At 42.4% G+C, this 23,427-nt stretch overlaps 1 protein-coding gene across 1 annotated transcript in view; it reads left to right on the forward strand.

The window, feature by feature from the left end:
* Nucleotides 1-23,427, forward strand: part of LOC109636649 (ephrin type-B receptor 1-like) — a 70,487-nt gene that overhangs the window by 40,715 nt on the left and 6,345 nt on the right. The window contains exons 10-19 of the mRNA XM_069521587.1: nt 4,644-4,809; nt 5,132-5,237; nt 5,529-5,587; nt 5,679-5,876; nt 9,329-9,576; nt 12,986-13,053; nt 13,368-13,515; nt 15,505-15,654; nt 21,343-21,539; nt 21,623-21,781. Coding sequence (XP_069377688.1) covers nt 4,644-4,809; nt 5,132-5,237; nt 5,529-5,587; nt 5,679-5,876; nt 9,329-9,576; nt 12,986-13,053; nt 13,368-13,515; nt 15,505-15,654; nt 21,343-21,539; nt 21,623-21,781 — 1,499 coding nt within the window. The remainder of the gene's footprint in view (nt 1-4,643; nt 4,810-5,131; nt 5,238-5,528; nt 5,588-5,678; nt 5,877-9,328; nt 9,577-12,985; nt 13,054-13,367; nt 13,516-15,504; nt 15,655-21,342; nt 21,540-21,622; nt 21,782-23,427) is intronic.

Below are 23,427 nucleotides of genomic sequence, written 5' to 3' on the forward strand. Positions count from 1 at the left end.
GAGGCTGTCTGACTGAAGCAATCAAGCCTCCAGCTGTTCTGTTGTGGACAAGGTCTTAAACCTGTAAGAACCAGGAGACGAAGGCGCAGAACGCTGTCAGAGTCCAGTGATCAAAGACCTCTACACCTGGGGCACCAATAACGGCTTCTGATTCAGGGGCGAAACGTTGAAGACCTGATTGCTTTCCCATCAAAGACATGCTGCTCTAAGAAAGAAGGATAAAAAAACTCAAAGAAACGACAATTTGTGGCTGCATATCTTGTCTTTCTTTGTTATTCAGTCAATGGGAAGCAATGCCTGTTTGAGAAGAATTAAAAGCGTATCTATATCACCTCAAGCTAAGCACAAGAATATCCTCATCTTTTTTGAAGCTGAGCCAACAGCTGCAAAAACAGATAGACTTTCACCGCAGTCGGATAAAAGACAAAGAGCCAAGCACCTACAAGGGATTGTGTAAGATGCACGGAAAAGTACAAGATGCCTCCTCATCCACTGCCCACATCTGAATCCCTGCCATCTTTCCTTTTCCTTTTTTACAGAAAATAGTTTTTGGCATTCTTTGGGGAAACCACATCATTTCTCTGCGCTAATTTCTTTCCCTTTTAATACATACTGACAGCTCGGTGGTGCTTCCTTAACTCACTGAAAGTCTCCAAACAGAAACTGCAAACTTTAAATGCTCGAGACTCTCGTCAACTCTTTCTTATCTATTCTCTTTGATGAAAACACTCAGGCACAGTGAGTAAAGTCCATGACTCCAGAGGGCTCGCTCACAGATTTCAATTTTCCTGCACAACGGAGTATACGGCTGTGATTTCACTGTGCTGCACAGGAGGAAGAGAGAAAATGTGTTTGTGCGTCGTTTTTATTGTTGGGGATATTATTGCTGCTTTGAAAGATTGTGGTGTTGATCAGTATTCTCATGTAAAATCCTACGTGACTATAAATACAACAGTAACACAACCATTCATCACTACACAAGTGATTAAACAACTCTGAGCTACGCCTCCCAACATGTGTTAGTGCTTTTGATAATTGCTTTGAACTATTAAAGCAAATTAACCAATAATTTATGTATGCAATCATCATTCATAACCTTGGTCTCCTACAGGTATATATTTGAATGAGATTAAAGTCTTAACCACATTATATTCCAATCAGGCTTTTCTCCAGCATACTCTTATGTTAGAAAATGCTCCTAAAAATGTTTAACACATGCAGATGCAGCGTCTAATGTGCGATGTAATGGAAGCTGGGTCATAACCATCCTCATGAGCAATTTCCCTTCATAACACAAAGAGATTTTCCAGAGCTCATTGAGTGTTATTCATCTACAAACAGTCATAGCCATGCCAAGAGGGAAACGTTTGCCGATCCTGCTGTGCCAGGCTCACTATCATGCAAACTAACTGTTGATTGTCCTTGTCAGAAAAACAAGTTTGCAAGCGGAAAGAATGAGCTGTTTACCTTTTTCTGAAGAGTTACTTGTTGTTGTCATGAAAATACTGAGTTTCCTCTCAAAAGCAAAAGCTGCAGTAGTTTGCCTGCTGAGAAACGTCTTAGGAAAGAGTTCTGGTGGGAAGATGGCCTCATCAACGATTGAGCTGGCAGATAAGAAAATGTTTGATGCACTTATATTGGTCATTTTAGAAAACTCTTGAGAGTACTCTTTTTGTTATTGTGGGGTTTGGAATTTGTTCACAAACCTATTGCTCCTCTTGTTAGTTGGAATAAAAGAATTTGGAGAATTTGCTAAAAGACCTTTGACAGCACTGTATTACGTCAGCCGAACATACAAATGGATGTATGTATGTAGCCTACTTTAGTCCAGATAAGTCCCAACTCAATACACAATACACTTTTTACATATTAGTTTAAAACTGCAGTTAAACAAAGCTTTTTTATTTATGCTGTATTGTCTGTTTGAATCTCATCAAACCTTCTTGCCACAATAATTCAGTACAGATAAAACCAAAAGGTGTCACAGCTTGATATTGGTGTAAAGCAACAGAAGAAAAATCTTACAACAAAACAAGTGTTCCTGGAATGTATTCCAAAGTTTTGGTAACAGAGAAGTTCCAGGAAAAGCAGACAAAGGAAGCAAAAGTTCGAGACTCTGCCTCTCGGAGAGCAATTAGAGGGAGTCGGGGACATCGTGGAGCAGTGCACTCGCTGGGAGATGAACTGTAGCTGCAGTCTGACAGTCACAGATAAAAACCTGCACTTAGTAAAAAAAAAATCAGGGCAGCGACTTTATTGTAAGACGGCCATATGTGCTGCAGCCTTTTGCTTTCAGGTTATTTAGCATGGAAGCCAATTAAGATTCAGGCTCAAAGACTTAAAGTTTGTTCTTTCATTGTCTCCTGTTGTCGCCTGTCTCATTCTTCTTCCTTGATATTCATCTCATACTGTATTTTATTCTGTAGACAAGCCGAAGGCATTAAGTGACTAATTTTAGCTCACAGCTCCAAGTGAAGACGTTTTTCTGGTACTTTGTCATTTCTCCACCTTCCTTTTCTCCATTTTCTCCTCCACCACCCCCACCCACTCCCTCACCTCCCTCCACCCTCTTAGCCACTCTATAGATAATGAGGTTTTAATGTAGTAAATTTGATATGGTGCAGGGAGGCAGGATTTTCCCCCCCACTACTTATCTCTGGCTACCAGACCTTCCCAGATGGGCTGTCCCCTAACCTCTTCACTGTGGCAAGCATAGAGCGCACCCCCCCCCCCACACACACACACCTCCAAACTCCAACCCTGACACAACCCTCCCCATTTCTGTGGTCACTTCTAAATATAACTCTCTATATCTTATTCTCCCGCAGCAACTCTACAGTTGTCTCGTACTTATTATCACAGTAGGATTAGTCCAGTCTGGTTGTAGTACAATTTTCCGTGTATAGATACGGTTCCGTCTCGTCTGGGTTTTATATACTGGTGCCAAACCGAACACTGCATTGTGATTCGGTCCGGTGGGTTCCAGATGTGCCTGGTGATTGGCCTGCATTTCGGTACCCAACCCTTTACATAGATCTAGATGGTGAAAGTAAAAAGAACTTCATTGATTTTTCTACATGTTCTATCCACAGAGCTTTTTTTAATCACACCGTACTCACACACTAATGGAACAGCCTTCAGGGACCATTTAGGTTTCAGTGTGTTGCCCCAAAGACACTTTGCATTGGGAGGAGGCAGGGATCAAACCACCGACCTTCTCGTTTCCTATTTATCTCAGATAAAAAACTGCAGCACCTGTGGCTCTACCTCCCAAGCCACAGTCATCCTCTTTAGATCAAGCTCCAGTATGTACGCAGCAATGACATAGACATCTGTCATAAAAATAACCACAGTCACAAAAGCGTTTTAAGACGTTTGTTAATAAGAATAATGTTAACGCAAATAAAACTCAATCATCTTGAACCCAGTTTTCATTTGATAACCCTGTTTCTCTCTAACCTCCACCAACCATCACTTTCTTCCCACTTTTCCCCTGATGAACTCTCCTCATCTCTCTTCCTCTCCTCTGAGCTCTGCTGTCGACCCCTCCGCCTCCTTCATCCTCGCAGCCTGATTCGCTCCCACTCCTTTCATGCCATCATCACACCATATCTGTCGCTCTCTCTGGACCGCTTCGATTCTGCCGCAGTAAAACCTTTTTATCTGAGAGAAATGGGTGACAGGAAGCACAGAAGGAGGGCAGATGGAGATGGAGGTAAAACGTTGTAGCCAAGGGTTTATGAGATAGACCTGATATGTCTGATGGCTAATCCACCTCAGGAGGAGGGCGGTGGGGGAGAGGGGAAGAAATGCTCAGGTAGACCTTTCGCTCTGGGCAACAGCTAATTAACCACAGAGCGCTGGAGGGATGACGTGTTTGCAGGAAAAGGGGAATGAATGAAAAGAGGATAGGAGGGAGATGGAAAACAGCATGAAGGAGGCGAAAGAAGAAAGGATATAAGAGGCTTAGGCAAGAGAAATATGAAGAAGGGGTGGAGGGCAAAATGAATGATGACTCGAAGGTAGATGATAGATGAAGTGATGAAAATGGAAAGAGGTTGTGAAATGGTCAGTTTACCTACATTTTACAGAATCCTTTTGTGTTTTTCAACCTATAAAGTTTGTTTGGTCTGGATCTTCAGACTTTTCCGTTTAGTCTGAAACACAATAACTGGTGTTAAACTGGCCTCTGACCACGGTTTGGACCAATTGAGCAAAATTTAGTCCGACCAAGTGAGGTGGTGTCTGTTTGGACCAAACTGAACCATGGCTTCAGTGGTTCATGGTGTCTCGGGAATCTACAATCTACCCCAGGGGCTAAATGTAAATTTTATTGTAATAAGGTATGAACATATAAATGGGGACAGACACAGACCATTTAAGCTTTTAGAAACCAAAAGTAGTTGAAGATGTTTGAACTGTTCTCTTTTACTGTTGGAAAATAGGTAGAGACTGGCGATCTACGACTGAATTCAAATCACTCCTGCCAGGGCCTCTGTAGAGTTTGAACCTGGTCAATGTCTCACTTTGGACTGGACGTTATAATCTTGTCTCATCTGAAAACCAAATCTGAGAACTGAATTCAGTCTCCTTTAGTATTGCAGTCGTGAAGCATGACCATCTGTCTCTGTACGTTCCTGCAGTCCCACTCATCGCTCCTGAACAGTTCAGTGATCCAGAGCGAGATGCCCAACATGGTTCTGGAGGGACTGAGGCCTGGGACCGGCTACGTGGTGCAGGTGAGGGCCCGCACCGTGGCTGGCTACGGAGCCTACAGCAGAGAGATGCTCTTCCAAACACTCACCGACGGTAAGTGGGTTAGTGTGGCTAAAGTGTGTGTGTTTGTGTGTGTGTGTGTGTTTGTGTGGGCGAGCAGCATTTTTATGGTGTGGAGGAAAGAGAGTGGAGGACTAAGAGAGAGAGATTTGTGTGAGGTTGAGCAAGAGTGAAAATCTGTCTGTGGCCTTTAATGATATTTTATGTGTGTGTTACAGAGAGAAACTGCCAGGTGTATATTCTGCCTTCCAGATATTCTCAGTTGTGTGAGAGCGTCTTAAAAATAGAAAAATAATACCTCTCTATCCAATTTGTCTTTTTGTGTGTGTCTGTGTTTGTGTTTGTGTTTGTGTAGATGAGTATAAGTCAGAGCTGGGACAGCAGCTCTCCTTGATCGCCGGCTCTTTAGTGGCTGGAGTGTGTATCGTCTCATTGGTCGCTATCGCCATCATCTGTTCCAGGTAACACACACACACACGCTTGAAGTTTGTGTAGCCCCGTGACAAGCAACACGCTGTCTCCTCTCTTCATAGTATGTTGCAATGCATTTCTTTGGTTCCATAAAAAAGTAAAAGCAGGATACACAAGCTGACAACATGGAACAGTACAGTCACCCAATATTAATATATTCTAAAAAACTTTTTTAGACTCTTTATTTTAACTTCACCCAGTTGAATGAAGAAAAAAAACACATTTCAGACAATATTTCTATTTTCTTGTAACTTTCTCTCCGTGCACGTTGTTGTCTGCAGGAGACGGCAGCTGAAGGAGAGTTTATACGGTGACAAGCTGCCGCAGTACAACACAGGAGGTACGACCGAGACTGACACATAATAATTTATTAAATCACAACTACTGTCGTGCATCAAACTTTTATTTGAACTTTCTCATTTTCTCTTCAGAGGTGACTCTGAGGCCTGACATGTTCAGCGGTCCCACCCCCACCGTGACCTTTCCCACCCTGTCTGAGGGTCACAGTTCACCGGGGGTCAAGATCTACATCGACCCCTTCACCTACGAGGACCCCAACGAGGCTGTGCGGGAGTTTGCCAAGGAAATCGACCCCTCCTGTGTGAAAATAGAAGAAGTAATCGGATCAGGTAGAAACATTCATAGACGAAATATCCTTAAACCTCTGACTTACCCTCTGACTCCTCTCTCATGTTGTTTCAATCGACTGTTTAAAGAAAAACTCAACAATCATGAGTGCATTCATTCTATTTGTACAAGAGCTTTGAAGAGTTGAACAGTAAGAAAAAAGTCACCGGCCGAGCTCACAGCGACTATAAACTGCTTCAAATGGGTGAGTTAGAAGAGTGAACCTCGGTTTCCCTAATGAGACCAACTGTCACATGAAACAGAAGATACTCAGTAAATTAATCAATTTCTTCGACTGCCAAACTTCTTTTGTGTCAATGAGAAAGATCTCGAAACACACAATCCCGAGTTATTCTTTTTTTTCTCTTTGAAGTCAGGAGCGATGTTTTATTCATGCAGAAAACTTTTGCAGGAATAAATTAAAACTGCCTCATGCATTCTCTTTGGCTATCTGCGCTCGCACTGTAAAAATGCTGTGTGATGTTCGGCAAATGTTGGATGTGAAGTCCCAGAGCTTCCCCTGGAATATTTTTGGTGGAGTTGCAGTTTTGCATTTCATCTGCTGGATGGGGAAAAAAAAGAGGTGGGGGGATGGAAACATGAAATGAAAAAATTAGGGGAAATGTATAGTTCCAAAAAACGAGTGCTGCTGTAGATTCTACACACCTGCCTGTCCAGTGGACAATGGTCACGTGATGTGGTCGCCTGGGCCGAGATGGTTTTAGTTTTATAACAACACTCGTTCAGATGTAGTCTATCAACAACACTCTTTCACTTTCACTCTTATATTGATAGGACATAAGTGTATATTTGTGTCCTCTACCTCAGCCCATCTTAGACAGAGGAATGTTTTGACTTCACGTGTTATACCCCTGATTTCTCATAACTTATTTTCTATGAACCAAAGCCAATCAAACCCAAATGGCCACGGAGCTCTGGGTGAAAAGGGTCACGAACCAGACTGAGACCCTCACCGCTGCAAGTGTGTGCTTTGGGCTTTGGTCTGTTGAGCCACTGTGAGAGGATTTCTGTAATCCCTCCGTTTCTCGCTTTACTTCTCTCAGGGGAAGGTTTCTCACCTCAGCTAGAGGTGACGCAGGAGGTATGAAAACGACGGGGGGGATAGAGGGGAAAATATGAGATGTGGCCGGACTGTGAGCCCTTAAAAGCCTGAAATCTCTCCCATTCTGCCGTGATAGGAAGTGAACACGCTTTGCTTTCTCTTCCCTTCCACATCACATTTCTGTCTGTCTTTCTTTGATTATTTCCTGTTATCGTCATCCCGCTCTATGATTCAGCGTCTCTGGAGTTTCGGAGCTTGTTTGCTGGGAGAGAAATGCTAAAACAAAGAAGCAGGGTTTTGTGGGGAGGGCATAGAACAACAGATTGAGGAGGGAAGATAAAAAGAAGACAGCACCCTGAGGAGATAATAAAAATATCTCACCTTACTCTCTCTTCCTCTGTGAAAACGCCCCGCTCCTTTCTTCCTTCCTTGTTACTATCACTCCCACTGTAAGAAAAAAGCAATTATATCTCACCTGACAGCTCCGCAAATTCATTTGGATCAAAGTATGTTTAGAAATACTAAAGATTTAAGATAATATTTATCATACTAAGTATTTTTTCCAGTGCTCCATACTCTCCTTGACCTCTCTCGTCTCACTCCTCCATCCTCTCTTTTATTTTTCCCTCTGTCATTCTCTCCGTCTCCTGGTTTACAGCACTGACAGTAGACATATTTTAATGAGCAGTGAGATGCGGAGCAGAGATCACACAGAGAGACAGGACGACACAGCCTGTCATCCAATTCCCATCACTCATCCATTATTCACACAGCGATTTTTATCTCTGAGATGAAGACTTTTATTTTGAAGTGATATTCAATTTTCTTGTCTCCAAGCAGCATATGGCTTCGTTTATTGTGACAAAACACATCAAGCGTCGGCACAGAAAGGACATTTTCTGTACATTGAGCAAGTTCATTGAGGTTTAAACGGCTCATATTGTAATGTTGTAACCAACCAACGTAGCAATGCATAAAGAAAGACACGACACGTGATCAATCTCCGTAACCATCAATCCGTCCCTTATCTGTACAGCTAATGCTTTAAGTGTTGTAGGTGGGCTGGAAACAAATCCTCGCTGATATTGGACGAGAGGTGAGGAACACCCTGGACACAGCCTACGGTCAATTTAAAGCCCGTTATTGATTCTGCCTCAAAGCTACGGCATAGATACGCACGGGGGCCTAGGCCGTGGTGAGCATTCATAGTGGCCAAAACTCGGGTGGCCTCAGTTTCTATGCTACTGTGTTGAGTTTCTTCTGGTGCCCAGTCTGTTGACTTCAGATCAATGCTGTCATCATGTTGAAGTTGGAGAAATTACTTTTCCTTAAAGAACTGCAACGAAGAAAAGAAAGACGTCACAGGAGACGATCCGGCAGGGGTTGAACTTATGAACTTTGTTTTTCAGTACAGTCTGTTTCTCTGTTTCTCCACAAGGACACCTGGCTGCCTTTGTTTAAAACAAGACATGACTGATGTTGTGCAAAACCAACAACCCTAGACATAATAATGACACTGTTGACACTGTCTCTTTTATTTCATTTGCCACGCAGCACTTCTCTTATCCCTGAATGTAGTTCTTGAGGGGATTTCATTTTTGTCGTTCTTTCAGTCTCCACAACATCCCATGAATGTGCCTCTGAGCGAAAACTCAGTGTGAGACTCAGGATGCAGCTTCTCATTCTCGTTTCATCCCTCTCTTCTCAAAACCAAAACTATCTCCATCAGGACAAGCTCTTCAGCTTTGTGTCAGAAACTCCTCGTCCATACTGACCAAGTGACAACCCTCCGTGACGTCGCCCGTTGGTTTGTGAGCTGCTGTTTTGACTTCGACATTTTTTCCAGCGCCGTTTGGTTTTTGAAACACGCTTTACTTTTTCAGAGGACTAGGAGGTGGAGCCTAACTGAGCTCTTGAGGACGCTGTGCGCCCACGTACACCTGGGACCTGCACCTGTTGGACAGCTGCAGTCTTTCTGTCTTCAGTTTTTTTATATCACCTATATCTGTTTGTTGTATCTTCTTGTCTTTCTCTCTCTCAGTTGCGTTCACGTTCTTTCTTGTGTGTATTTTTCATACTTTGACCTTCTCGTCTGCTTTTTGTGGATTTTTGGATTCTTGCCTCTGCCTCCTGGATTTGTTTGCTTGTTTTGGAGATGCCTTTACTGCTTCACCTTCCCCGAGGCCTTGTCTTCATTTTGAAATAAATCACTAAACTGCATTTTGCGTTTTCCTCAGCAAGTATTTTGGGTCACGTTCTCAGAGATGTTGTCTACCTTGCTTTCACCAGTTTTTAAGAATCTGATTTCACAACTCACCCATTTTACATCATAATGTTTTATATTGAACGACTCACTGTTTTCTGAAAGGCACCTGCTTATTTTTGTCTTAGGTGAGTTTGGCGAGGTGTACAAAGGCCGTCTGAAGCCCGTTGGGAAAAAGGAAATTTCCGTGGCCATCAAGACGCTGAAGGTGGGCTACTCCGAGAGGCAGAGGAGGGACTTCCTGTCCGAGGCGTCAATCATGGGCCAGTTTGACCAACCGAACATCATCAGACTGGAGGGCGTGGTCACAAAGAGCAGGCCCACGATGATCATCACGGAGATGATGGAGAACGGAGCTCTGGACTCGTTTCTCAGGGTAAATAACAAACATTTTATATAAGTGAACTCCTGCACTTTATATAATATCTAAGGCTGTGATTGTCTTCATGCGCCACGACAGACTATCAGCAAGAGCGGATAAACACAACTTCACAGTTTTTAGGCCAAACAGTTGAGCTCAATCTGGAGATTTCTATCCAATCAGCTGCTCCTCATCAGATTGAATTTGCGCAGTTGCCATGGAAATGTAGATGTTCAGATATTTTTCATGATTCCAAACACCTCTGGGACTTCATTCGTTGATCTAAAAATAGTATTTGACAAATCTCAACTTAAAGCCCCTTGAAAACGTGGCTTCAAATAATTCCACTATACCATTAAATATTCATGAATTATTAAGCAACAATCAAATGTAAAAACAAACCCTTCAAATATTCAACTTCAAACCAGCAAGAAGACAACGACGACAGGGTCTCCGAAGTGTAGGAACCAAAACTGTCAGCGTGATCACGAAGGACCCATCAGTCATAGTAAGAAGCCGACTGAGGAAATGTGTCTTCATTAGTTAAGGTCCACGTTCTCGCTTTCAATCACAGCACAAGGTCCTCGATGGCAGAAATGGCTCCTTAAAAAGTCTGCGCTCCAAAAATAACACAAAAACACTGACAGGATGAAGAATAACATAGTACCTCTTCCAAACCATTAATGGTTCAGCCACCAGATCCATGTGACAGGTCAAACACTTCAGAACAAACTAATCACTGGATGCTGAGTTGAGATTTTTTTGTTTTATGATAATTTATGAAACAGGACTTTGCAATTTAATTGAATCCAAGTGTTTAAAGTGACATAGTGATGCTTCTTTGCAGAGGGTAGCACAGGTTTCATCTGATCACTGATTAAAGCAACGGTATGTCACTTTTAATTGAGCAACAGCGCCCTCTGTAGTCACACCTGGGGATTCATTCTGCTGGGCTCCATGTGATTCAGTTGCTTTCATGTAGAGAAAAGTCTATCAATGTATTGAGTGGAGCTCTGACTTTGTGGACCCACTCTGTGAACTGAAACATCCACACAAGCTTTTGCTGAAACAAATCCACCAAACTCTGTTCAGAATTCTCCATAAATTAAAGTTTTCTGCTGATTATTGGAGATAAACTCTGGGTTTTAACAACTTCTAAGTCTTTTTAACTGATCGACAGTTCAGCTTCACCCTTCAACCCTTGATTCTGTTATAGCTGCGACTCTCAGTCAGTTTCACACTAATCACAGGAGATCGTACACTCACCAAAGTTACATCCGGGTGAGGGGTGGGAATGAACGACATTGAACCACAAAAGCTCGTGTTTTTAAGGTACAATCGTTTGCATAGTGCTTTAATATTTAAGTTTGAGGTTGTTGTCAAGCTGAAGAATGAAACAATGCAAAGAAACGAGATGAAGTTTCTGTAAAAACAAAGACAGAAACAACCTCCTTCTCTTCTCTCTCCTCGTTTTCCTTCCTCCTCATCCTGTCTGTCTGTCCGCACCTTTGATCCTGCCCTCCTTTCGAGGCGCCTCTAAAAACAGAAAGAGACACTCTTTGATGTTCTGTTCTCACAGCGTGACCCCTTTTGACTCCGAAATCATCCGCTGACTCATACACGCGTGTACACACACACACAAACACAATGATCGATCTCACTGGTGTTGCTGTCCTAGCGTGACCATCTTGCAGGCACCAGCCCCTGAGGATCAATGCGCCTTCGTGTTTGTGTGAACCTTCAAGGTTTCGCCTGCAGAGGATTAGGCCAGAGGAGCATCAAAGACACGGTTTGATGCACAAAGTGAATTAATAGACACACTCACACACACACACACATACACACACACATCTTCGACTGCAACTATGTCAGGGGATGTTAGTGATGTTTATAAGAAACAGTCTGGCCCCAAGGTGATTGAGGAAAAACGCAAAAAGGCAAATGTTTTTGGCTCGACAACAGACCTGCAGCTCTCGTCAACTTTGCTTGTACACACTGAAGAAATACTTGTAAAAATGAGATTTAAGCTTTGGCCTATTAAAATGAATGATTTTCATTAGTCTGCACACTCTCATATTAAACTGGTTCACGTACGGAAAGGCAGTATTGCAACTGTAGCATCACGGACGTACATCTTCGGGACATGAAAACCCATCGACTAACATCGTCTAAGGCTCGGATCGTTAAAAAACAACTTTGGTTAAATATGCTATTCTTCAAAATGAAAAACAACATACAGTTTTCGTTTGGCACTAGACGACCTGCATAATGTTATTAAAAGTATATGATAACTGATTAAATAATATCTTCTACTGATAAACTTTCGATGTGCAGCATGATGCCTCTGAGCTAAAACTGAATTTTTCTCCCCTTTGTCTTTCCTAAATTCAAACAATCTATATCAGTGTAAATAATGAATCCTACTAAATGTGACTTTATATTAACAAAATTAAATTACTAAACATGAATACATTGAGCTTGGAAAACAAATTAATTATCTTTCAAGTGCAAAGCAAACCACATATTTGCATTTATTCGTTTTTTGTTTTTTTTACCAGCACTCAACATAATAACAGACCTCAGACACTTTGCTAAAACAACAGATTAAATATTAAAATTACTAAAGCAAATACTGTTTTGGCCTCACATTGAACATTTGGCCCCTCATCGTTAGAGAAAAAAAGATATGACATCAAGGCCCCTTTTTCAAGAATATGCTTTTATTTTGAAAGTACAGCAACACAATAATTGACCATAGTGCTAAAACATGTCTGAAGTTACAAGAGAGTTTTTTTCTAAACTTAATTCCTAAATGATGTCCACAACATTGTCCGGTGTATTCTGCACAGTTGAATGTCATTTTCTGATTGGTTGGTTCTATAACTTGGTGTTATCACAACATTCACTCTGAGAGAACTTGAGCCCACGTTCCTGACAGTGTCAGTATTCTGCTCCAAGCTGTGTTGGGTTGCCAAGGTTTCCAATCGGCCTTGGTTGGTGCACATCTGAGATCTCATGCAACAATTTTTCTATATTTTTCTCATGATTGTCAACTTTTGTGTTCGGCAGCTCAAAAACACACAGTGTAAAAAGGCCATAACACTAACTCCAGATCAACGGCCTGAAAAATAGAGAGTTGAATCATAAAAAGTTGGAAGTTAAACCATTAAAAATGACATTTCCAAAGATAGGAGTGGGTTTTAGTATTCTTTCAGTCATGTTTTCAGTCTCTGTCACAAAGTGTAGAACACACTATCACTCCTCCATCGGCCGAGTGGAAAAAGGTACTTCTTGTTTGTTATAGATCCAGTTCTGACATTTTCTGTGAACATCTTTTCAAACACTCCACTCTTTAAATAAGAAGCGTGAAAAGGTTTGATTACAGAAAATAAAAATCATCCTTGTGGTTTGTGGTTTTTTGCAGCAGAATGATGGCCAGTTCTCAGTGATCCAGCTGGTTGGTATGCTGAGGGGCATCGCGTCTGGAATGAGGTACACACACACACACACACACACACACACACACACACATATTAGATCAGTGTTTTATTCAGGTATCTGGCTGTGATAACACACAAACATGTTCATATTCACAAACATTTAATCCGATTCCTCTTTTATTGATGGCAGCTGGCAGTGCACACACACACACACACACACACACACACACACACACACACACACACACACACACACACACACACACACCCACACAGACTAAATCCCATTTTCTTTTTATAGTAGCCCAGGTAGCTGGCAGCAGATAACGCACACATTCACACAATAACTCCTGTTGATGTTAACAGGTACCTGGCAGAGATGAGCTATGTTCACCGGGATCTGGCAGCTCGAAACATCTTGGTTAACAGTAACCTAGTGTGTAAGGTGTCCGACTTTGGCCTGTCACGCTATCTGGAGGAAGACACCTCTGACCCCACATACACCAGCTCACTGGTAAGGACACACACACACACACACACACACACATGGGACAGTCAAGCACAAAGAAATACACCCTCAAGAGGATACAGATGCTACAATCTCACCGTGGCCAAAAGATGGCAAGCGGCCTCCCTGTCTCCATGGCGATATATGTGACCAGGAGGCTGAAGACTCAGTCACAGTCATAAACTAAATCAATCCGCTGCCAGGCTAGCAGCCTTGTGAAGCATCATATTACAAATTAAAACCAGATTTTTTGTTTAGTTAACACTTGGATTAACACCAGTGTGATAAGAACTACTTAAAATGACAGAAACAATCTTTGAGAAAACCTTTCTGACACGTACTTTGACCTACACTGTAGACAGCCACCAGGGGGTGATTGAGATGATTAGGCTTCACTTTTAGCGAGCTGTCATGTCGTCCATCTTTATTAACAGTCCAGCTAGTAGGACAATAAACACAATGTCCTGAAGGTGGTGCCAGAGGGGGAAGAAGGTGAATACACATTTCAAGACGTATCTCGTCTCAGTTCTTCGTCTTCAGCCTAAGCTGTGCTATCTAACAGATGCTAATGTTAGCATGTTAACATGTGTATAGTTGAGGGACATTAATCTTTATACCTCTTGGAAGAAAATACTTTTGTATCTCTGGTCTTGGAGGCTTTTGTTTCCTGTTTAGTCCGACGTCACCTGCTTCCCCCATTGCATGTATGTGTGTTCTCAGACATGCGGGTTAGGTCAGGCTAATTGGAAACATCTATGCTGCGACTCTTGCTGTAATTGTGAGTGTGAATGGTTGTCACTAGATGTCAGCCCTGTGATGGACTGGCCATCCGTCCGCTGTGTACCCCCCGACTGTCGCCCGTTATCACCTGGGATTGCCCTGCACCTGATGACCTTAGAAGGATGAACAGTATAGATAATGGATGGATGGATGATTCCCTCGTGCTACATAGACAGTTACTCGAGTCGTCCTTCGCTCGGCCATTAGTTTTAGTGATATGTTGGCGTGACTGAAAGTGTTGGGATTGTGTAAATCATCGTGTAAAAGGTCAGAGGTCATTAAGGAACGGTGTACTTTATTACACCTGCTCGTTGGATGGTTGAGTAGCCTGTGTGGTTGGAAGGATTCCGACTCCGGCAAAACAAGTTTTCTGCTCATAATATTTCCTTCAATTTAAAAAGTGTAAAAGATTATGGTTTACAAAGATGATATATTCAAGCCGTTGAATTTACAATATTCATAATATACTTATCAGACTTTACTGTTGCTGCTCTTTGCACCCGTGTTACCTCAACTTGTGTTTACTTAAATTTGATTAACTTGTTTTGCTTATATTTACATTTTACTGTATGGTTGCTTATTTTGTATGTTTGTTATATCTCCTATCCTCAATCTATATAACAGGCACAAATTTATTTGAGGATGACGTTGTTAATAATTCTTGCACCATGACAACAGAGGTCTTGAATGAAGCAGTATTTCTCCTAGACTCCAAAATCAGCAGCCGTGAGGACAAGGTTCTTTTTGTTCAGTCACTTCTTTGTCTTCATTATAAAAGACAAGACATATGACAGACCTGTAAGTAGAGCAGGTGTTTTATCCATCTCACTGAGCTCTCAACATCTGCTGCTTCCTCTTTGTAGAAATAAAGATCTTGGAGAAAGATCGATCATATCCAGCATTATCTTTTAAACTTCAAACTGTATGTGATGCTACAGTGCAGCAGCTAACTCATGGATTATGTGTATGAAATCAAGCATGAGCTCGTTTCTCATCACTGTGTCGGCTGTAGATTGTGAGGACTGTTAATAGTCAGTCCTAACCTTGGGATTTATGACGGAGTATGTGAGCTGCCTGTGGCCTCAGTTTAACACCGGGTGTGGAAAAGCATGTACTGGAAGTGTATGCACGTGAGGAGTGAAACTATAAAAACACAAAATATATATATATATTTTTTCCTTTCCCTCCTTTCCTTTCTCTCTCTCTTTCCTTCAGGGCGGAAAAATCCCAGTGCGGTGGACGGCTCCGGAGGCGATCGCCTACAGGAAGTTCACATCTGCCTCAGATGTGTGGAGTTATGGGATCGTCACCTGGGAGGTGATGTCATATGGAGAGAGACCTTACTGGGACATGAGCAACCAAGATGTAAGTCATCGTGTGTGTGTGTGTGTGTGTGTGAGGGATAAAGAAAGCGAGAGAGGCTGTCATTGCTGTTTTATTTTCAGTGCAGTCCTACAGGATTGTGTACATCTACCTTTTTTTTCTTTAGTTGTCATTCTGGAGTGTGTGTGTGTGTCTGCGTTTGTGTGTTTGTGTGTGTGGGGGTGGGTTGTAGGTTTGATTTGTTTGTTTCCTTTGCCGTCTCTCACAGCAGGGAGTCGGCATGTTGAGGAAAGCACACGGAAAATAAGGACATCAATTTTAAGTGTCACAGAAGTGTTTGTTCCCAGGAACATCAGACCAGAAGGCATCAGAACTTAGTCTTGCAGCTGATCTCTTTCTTCAGGGAATATTTTATTTCCCTGACAACTTTATTCCAATTACCTGCACAGTGTGATCAATTTGCTGTTGTGTCTATAACTTTTTATTTGATGCTGGCATAAGGCTGGGTGTGGTGAGGATCCATCTACTCCGAGCCTCTGCTAAAACTACTCTTCATTTTTATAGAGAGAAAAAAAACATTATTAATGAAGTATAAGAAAAAAAAATAATTCTCATATAAACTGTTAAACCATTGACATTCTAGAGTAGGAAATCATTGAACAAATCACTGTCATAGACTTTTACTTTGCAGTAGTTTGCCTGCAGCCCCCAAAATCATTAAATCCACCCCTGCTCTGAGTGATGTCAAACTGAAAGTATGAATCTATGAGCAACAGTTTAAGTGATGCTCTTATGAACGCACCCATAACAATCAGCTGGTTCTAATGCAGCAGTCTTTTAACTCCAGGCTGCAAAGATGTAAACTACATCAAACTACAAGCTAGGAAATCGTGAAGTTTGCTCAAGGTTTTTCTACAGAATCCTTGTGTTTTCACCTTTGCATGACTTTGGCATCATGGTTAATGGATATAACTTTTCTCAAGTGCCGGGGATCGAACCACTGACCCTCTGATTAGTGGACAACCCGCTCCATTAGATAGTCATTAGATGTTTGTTACCATTGAGCGAGACAGAGAAAATAATCAAAGTCAGGTGATTTAAACGAAACCTTTTTCACATTTGTGATTCAAAAATCATTCGTTGATATATAAGAACAATTAAACGTCCAGTCATTGTGACTCTGAACAAAATAGTTTTTACTTTGAGATCATGTCAGTGGTGTGTAAACACTCTTTGAACATTTAGTTTGCTCTGCCACTGTGAGCAGTGTGGGTGCGTGTGTGTGTGTGTTTGTTTGTTGCACAGTGCTGCAGCAGGTGACGGGCGTTTCCCCGCTCCCCATCACTCACAGGCGTAGACAGAGATCTGTCTTTTGGATTCGGAACTGAACCAGTAACAGCAGCAGCCTTTTGGTAATTGAACCCTGGGATGGGTCTCTCTCGGCAGCACATTGTTTATGTGTACTGAATTTATCCTCGTCTTTTTTTTTAGACTATAAATAATCACCATTTTTCAAAACAACACATGCTCAGTTCTCTGCTGCTGCTGTGTTAACATGACGTTAAAACCACTCTCTCATCCGTCCTGTGGGCTACATTAAACCTAAAGGGGATCACGTACATGAAAGAGGAGGTTCTAGAAGGTTGCATCTCTGACGTTTTTATTTTTAGGTTTTGTGTTTCTAAGAAGTAATGCGATACACAGATTATAGTAAAATCCCTCTTCAAAGCCCCAAGGCTCCAAATCCCAACTCTTGCTTTCTAAAAGTAAATGTCTAATGTCTGTGACACGGAGAGAGGAGCCCCCGACTTTAACTTTCAACTTTAAAAATACATTTTTCTTTTTGTTGCTGCAGAAAATTTGCCATAGCACCAGTGAGTGACTTCAGTTCTGTTTCTCAACTGGAGAACTTGCTGAAGTAAAACTCCGAAAGGAATTATTTAGATGTTGTCTGCTCCCTTTCAGCAACGTTTAACCTGCCTCAGACCTCATTAACTCATACGTGGAGTTTTCTCCGTCTGGTTACTTATCGCGCTGATGAGGAGTTAATCAGTTGTGAGATCCTCTTCCAACACGTTTTAAGGATAAGAAACAGTTTTTCTCCTCTAAGAACCATTTCCCTGTCTTACATTCACATCTTCTCAACCACTTCTTCCCCCCTTATTTCACACTTTCCTCGTCTCTCACCTCCCCCCTGCTGTCTCCCCTCAGCTCCACCCGGCTCATAGTAGAGTAGAAGCAGCCTGTGCAGCAGTAATGACGGAGAGTCGGTATAATGACAGAGACAGTTTTATAATGATACAACGTATAATGATGGAGAAAGTGTGTGTGCGTGTGTGTGAGCGTGCGTGTGCGTTGCTACTACAGCTAACGAGGCTCTGTTGGGGCATTAACTATGCATGAACCTCACACCCTGAACTAACACATGCTACACATACACACAGCTAAACCACACACACATACATGTAGACCTGTAAGGGCACATACACACGCTCACTCGCTCACACACGATTTCAAAGAACATGGAACGGTGAAATTGTCAGCGGAGCCGCCACAGGTGCTGTGTTCAACATGAATTAATCATGAAAGAGACCTGTGATGTTTCACTACGCTCGCTGCTATTGTGATTGACAGCAGTGCTTAGAGAGAATTTATTTGGCACAAAGCTTGAGAAGTGTGTCGGGGTCATGTAGAGTTCACTCCTGCGAGCAGACTGCGTGTACAGTAGTAGAGGCACAGCAATCCCCCCCCCAGCTCACCGTTAAATAGGCTTACACATGCTCTTACTCGGTCGCCCAAGTTTTAAATTGCACCGGTGGCGAGCGCAGAAGTTTTTCCAACATTTCACCGTTCTTAAAGGCGGGACCCGTTCTAAAAATGTGCACGAGATCACAGCAGCAGTACCAAAACCTCAAAATACACAGTACAGTGATTTTGGATTCTTGAATCTCAAAGCACAGGGGGGAGTTGAGAGGAGTTTCAGGTCAACGATCAAAGCGAGGACAGGCAGAGAATAACAGGGGGGGTGAAAGTAGGCAGGCAAAGGTCCAGTAACAAGGGATGATGGGAAAACAAGGTCATAAACTGAAGCAGGCAGGATATCGAGACAAAAGGCTGGAATGCTTTGGCAGAAAAAAGTCTGGCAGTGTTGCAGCTACAGCGCATGCAGGTGAGCCAGGGAGGATAATGAGGAGCAGGTGTGCAGGGGGATGTGGAGGTCAGGTAATGAAGGGATGAGAGACTCTTACACATATGGACTATTTATCAAAATGAAAATAGTGAGTGAAGCCAGTGGTGAAGTGCCTGAAACCTGTATTCTCTCAAATGATTCTACTTCTCAATTTAACATTTTCATCAGGACGTTATGATCTCAAACTGTATTTTCACGTCCTCTTCAATATAACACGGTGTTCATTTTGTAAGTTACGGTCCCATTTAGACGTTAAAGCCCCGTATGAATATCTTTTCCATTACGATTACTTGAAACTTCCACAGAATGCCTTCTGTGTCATTCTGCTACAAATTGTAAAGAATATCTGGCAAGTGATGATTTAAGTGGAGGGTGAAAAGACATAGTGGGATGTGTGAAAAAAGTGGAGATACTGTTTGAAAGCTTTTTGCTCACAGACCATGTTAAGTTGTGCTATCGGAGCCATCACACCACAGCACTGTGTGAGCTTTGACTATTGCAACCATCACAATTAGACTTGCAGACGTGTAAAAAGTGTTTTAATATTCCAGACAGTGAGGGCAGAATAATTGGAGACAATAATCCTTGAACTTAATATTTCTCCTCTTTGATTATTTTGCTGCTCCGTGAAGAGGAAGTTACTTATTCTTTCACTGGAAGGAGTTTTGAATTCTGTGATGTGCAGGATAATTACACCCGAAGGTATGCTGCCATATTTAGCACCACCTCTCTGAAATACAGAGTTCTTGTTTAAAAGTTTTCACAGGAAGAAATAAATGATCAGTACCTGCACTGGCATAATGAAATCAGAAGCTTCTCTGTACAGCTACCTGCCTTAACATCAGAGTCTGCTGCAGGCGTTGCTGCTGCTCAGCAATGAATATCTGCATCCACTGAGTGGAGGCACGCTGCGTCAGGACGAAGCTCTCAGATGCAAACACCTGTCTTATCAAGCAAAATCTCAAATACCTGAGGAGTTTCACTGTCGTCTCATGTGGCTGCAGGAAGAGAGTAAAATATAAAGTGTCCCGTTCCTTTAACATCCTGAGCATCGCACACCGGCACCACCATGTGTGGAATTTACTGATCACGAGATAAACATTTCCCCAAATATTTCCTAAATAAATAGCAGAGGAAAAGAAAAGGAGAAAGTTTTCCATCTTAAAACATGTTTGTGTCAGTCCTGCTGAACGAATCAGACGTGAATTTGGGGCAACCAGCTCACCCCTTCAGTGGCATTAGAACACACTTTGTATACACAAATATGCAAATACATTGTGTTACAAAAGTCAAATGTATTCATCATTCTCTGTTCTCTTGATTTAACATCGGTGATGGAGGTGTGGATGGCAGACAAACCTTAACATGTGAATAGAGGGTTGTGTTCAGCTGTGGTCCTCCAGGATGTAGTCTGCTACACCCACACTTAATATCCAAAGAGCCTTTTAAACGCTGTCTGCAAATCTTCCCCACTTTCTCTTAAAACAACTCAAATACGACCAATCAAAGAAAAAGTAAAAAAGACGTTTGGAAATAACGATGCCATGATCGGCATGTGCTTCCTGGTTGGGTCTTTTCAGACAGTCAGTGTTGAGAGCTCAACACACTGCAAACAACTTCATCAACTTAACAACAGATTCGCTTCAAAAAGTCAAAACAGGTCGATGAACCTGGCTGTAGCTCAATGCTTTGTGAAGCTATTGAAGTCTGCTACTCAAGCATTGAACTACAGCCAGGTTTTATCTTTTTTGTGGGTCACCTGAAAACATTTCAGTTTTTTCCGGTTGCACATTTTTTCTATTTGGACGCGTGTTCTTGATTTGCAGTGCATTGAGCTCTCTCTGCCATCGTAGTGATGAACACAAAGCATTATTCACAAACTCATCGTCGTACGAAGTGAAGAAATTCCTGTTTTTCACTGCTGTTCTTCATCCATCCTATTTTCTGTAACCAAGCAACCGACTGCACAATAGCATGCTTCCTGTTTACACAGGTAACTATGCATTTTTAAATGTGTCGGTATGGATCTTAGTCCCTGAAATCTGTTTTTTCTCCAATGACCAGCAGAGGGTGACTCTTTCTATAGAAGTGAATGAGAGTATTACGCTCTGCTTCTCACTTGATTTATAACGTCGGTAAACATTGTCCTCGTCTCTATCTCTAGTATCAAATCTCGTTCTATAAGACGTATTAGCGGGTTGCTACTTGGTATAGATGCAGACAATTACAGATACTTGGCTAAAATGCACACAGATGGATATTTTAAATCTGAAACATTAGTGTGGAGGCAGCCTCACTCACTCACTCACTATGTAATGGCCACTTTAACACAACACTGCATCATTCAATCACATCCCTCTAGAAATTATACCCCACTTTCACATCTCAAATCAATGAATAATGGAAACTAAAGATTTAATTTGTTGGCATTGGAGCGAGTTGTAAGAATGAAACACAAATAGATCAATGATTTCTCAATGGTTTTTTTTGTTCCACTTGTCTTCTGTGTAATCGTCTCTTTTTCTCCCTCTGTGTCCCAGGTGATAAATGCCATCGAGCAGGACTTCAGGCTGCCGGCTCCGATGGACTGTCCCGTCGTGCTGCACCAGCTGATGCTGGACTGTTGGCAGAAGGACAGGAACGCTCGGCCAAAGTTCCCCGATATTGTCAGCATGTTGGACAAGATGATACGCAACCCTGCATCTCTCAAAGCCGGCACCAACAACGTGGCCCCTGGGTGAGCAGACACAAAGTCCATTTACATACACAAACATTCAGTGATACAGTGGTGTTTGACCTCTTTACATCCGAACTCTCCAGTCCTTCCCATCATCCCCTGTTAGACCGCGGAGCTCCGGACCTGAGCAGGGTGAGCTCAGTGGAGGACTGGCTGGCTGCGCTGAAGATGACCCAGTATCGTGACTCCTTCCTGGGCTCTGGTTTCACGTCTCTGCCGCTTGTCACACAAATCACAGCTGAGTAAGTCGACTCATTACAGTGTCATTCTCTTTTTGTTTGTCTGCCTGTCTCCGCCTGCGTCTCTCACTCACCTGCCAAGTCGGTGTCTTGTTAGTTGGATGAGTGGCAGGGCAGCTGGTTGGCTGACGGATGGTCCATGTGTACTTGCATTCTTTCTTCCCCTTCACATCAGCGACAGCCGTGGCAGGAGGAGTCTGTCAGTCCGTCTAATTCTTGTGGACGCTATATCACAGTAACGCTCAAAGGGAATTAGTTTAAATTCGTTAAGGATTAAAGCTGATTCTCAATTCAGGGGCGGCTTCCTTTGGTGGCTGCACACACAGACGTCACAGTGGTCAAAGATCAAATTCGCTGTGAAAACCACCAGACAGTAATTGTAGTTAATTTATGGTGTAAAATGCTATGAGCACGATTATTAAAGATCAATATATCTCTGTCAAATAAACCTTCGTCATCTGTGTGGTATCAGCAGTTCTGCTGTTTCTGAAATCAAGGACCATGTTTCTCCACAGTCTCCAGCTTCCAGGTACATTTTCTCAGAAGCTCACACGTCTGTGCTTCTGCCTGTTTTGTCTTGTGTTTCAAATAGTCATGTTAAAAGGGAGTTTTTCCTGTTATTGAAGTCCCAACACCATCTGTCACGGCGGGAAATTCTGCGAGTTTACGCCTCGTTTACTCAGTAATTAATGCACTGTAGGTCTTCGATTAGTCAAAAGCTCTTTCAGGAATGGTTTGATTACTATTTTTCTTGGCTGAACAAACCTTTGCAGGAGAAAAATACTGTAGCATCGTGTGGTTTGATTCTCTGGATACAAAATGAGCCGTTAGCCCCGACCTCCAAACTCTTGGGTCAATAAATAGTCCACCAGAGGTTCCTGTCATCGCCTCTGACTAAAGGCACCCGCGACAGACTTGGAGTTGGTCCCACTGCTCTGCACTGTGACTGCCCACTGCTCCCCACTAGTTAGACTGGGTCAAACACAGAGGATTAATTCCTCCACAGGGATTAATAAAGTCGACTTCAACATAGTACCCATGTGGAGACGGCAGATAAGAGAGGGTGTGGGGTGGGGAAATTTCTGTCAGAGACTTTTCCTGCAGAATGCACCACTGCATGAGGGAAAATAGATGAGGACAATTACCACTTTGGGTTTTTAAATAATTGTCTTTGCAACACAAATTCATGGTGGGAAATGTAAGCCCACATTAGATCCTGTGAAAAGTTATATGCCCACACAGACCATATATGACTTTATGAGGAATTTAATGGATGTTCTATGTTGTCCGCTGTGGTTGGAAGCCAATTTCCCCAGATGCCACATCAGTAAAATCAAATGAATGATGTGAAGCATATAGTTCTTCCTCCAGAGGAATTCACCTTTAGATTAACAGTTTAAAACCAGAGAGAGATTAATGTGAGATATATATTTTCTCAGGGCTACAACATAGTCACTGCTTGTTGATTCTATGCTAATTTAAAGCCCTGGCACCTTTTATGCTAGCGACACCCAGAGGCCAAAGGCATATTGCTCTTGGGTTGTCCATCCATATGTACGCTGGTCCGTCCCATTGTTGTGAACACAATATCTCAAGATTGCTTTGAAAGACTCCTTTCAAATGTGTCACAAATGTTCACTTAGATTCAC

Source organism: Paralichthys olivaceus, chromosome 3 (genome assembly GCF_024713975.1).
Source record: "Paralichthys olivaceus isolate ysfri-2021 chromosome 3, ASM2471397v2, whole genome shotgun sequence".
Classification (NCBI taxonomy): Eukaryota; Metazoa; Chordata; class Actinopteri; order Pleuronectiformes; family Paralichthyidae; genus Paralichthys; species Paralichthys olivaceus.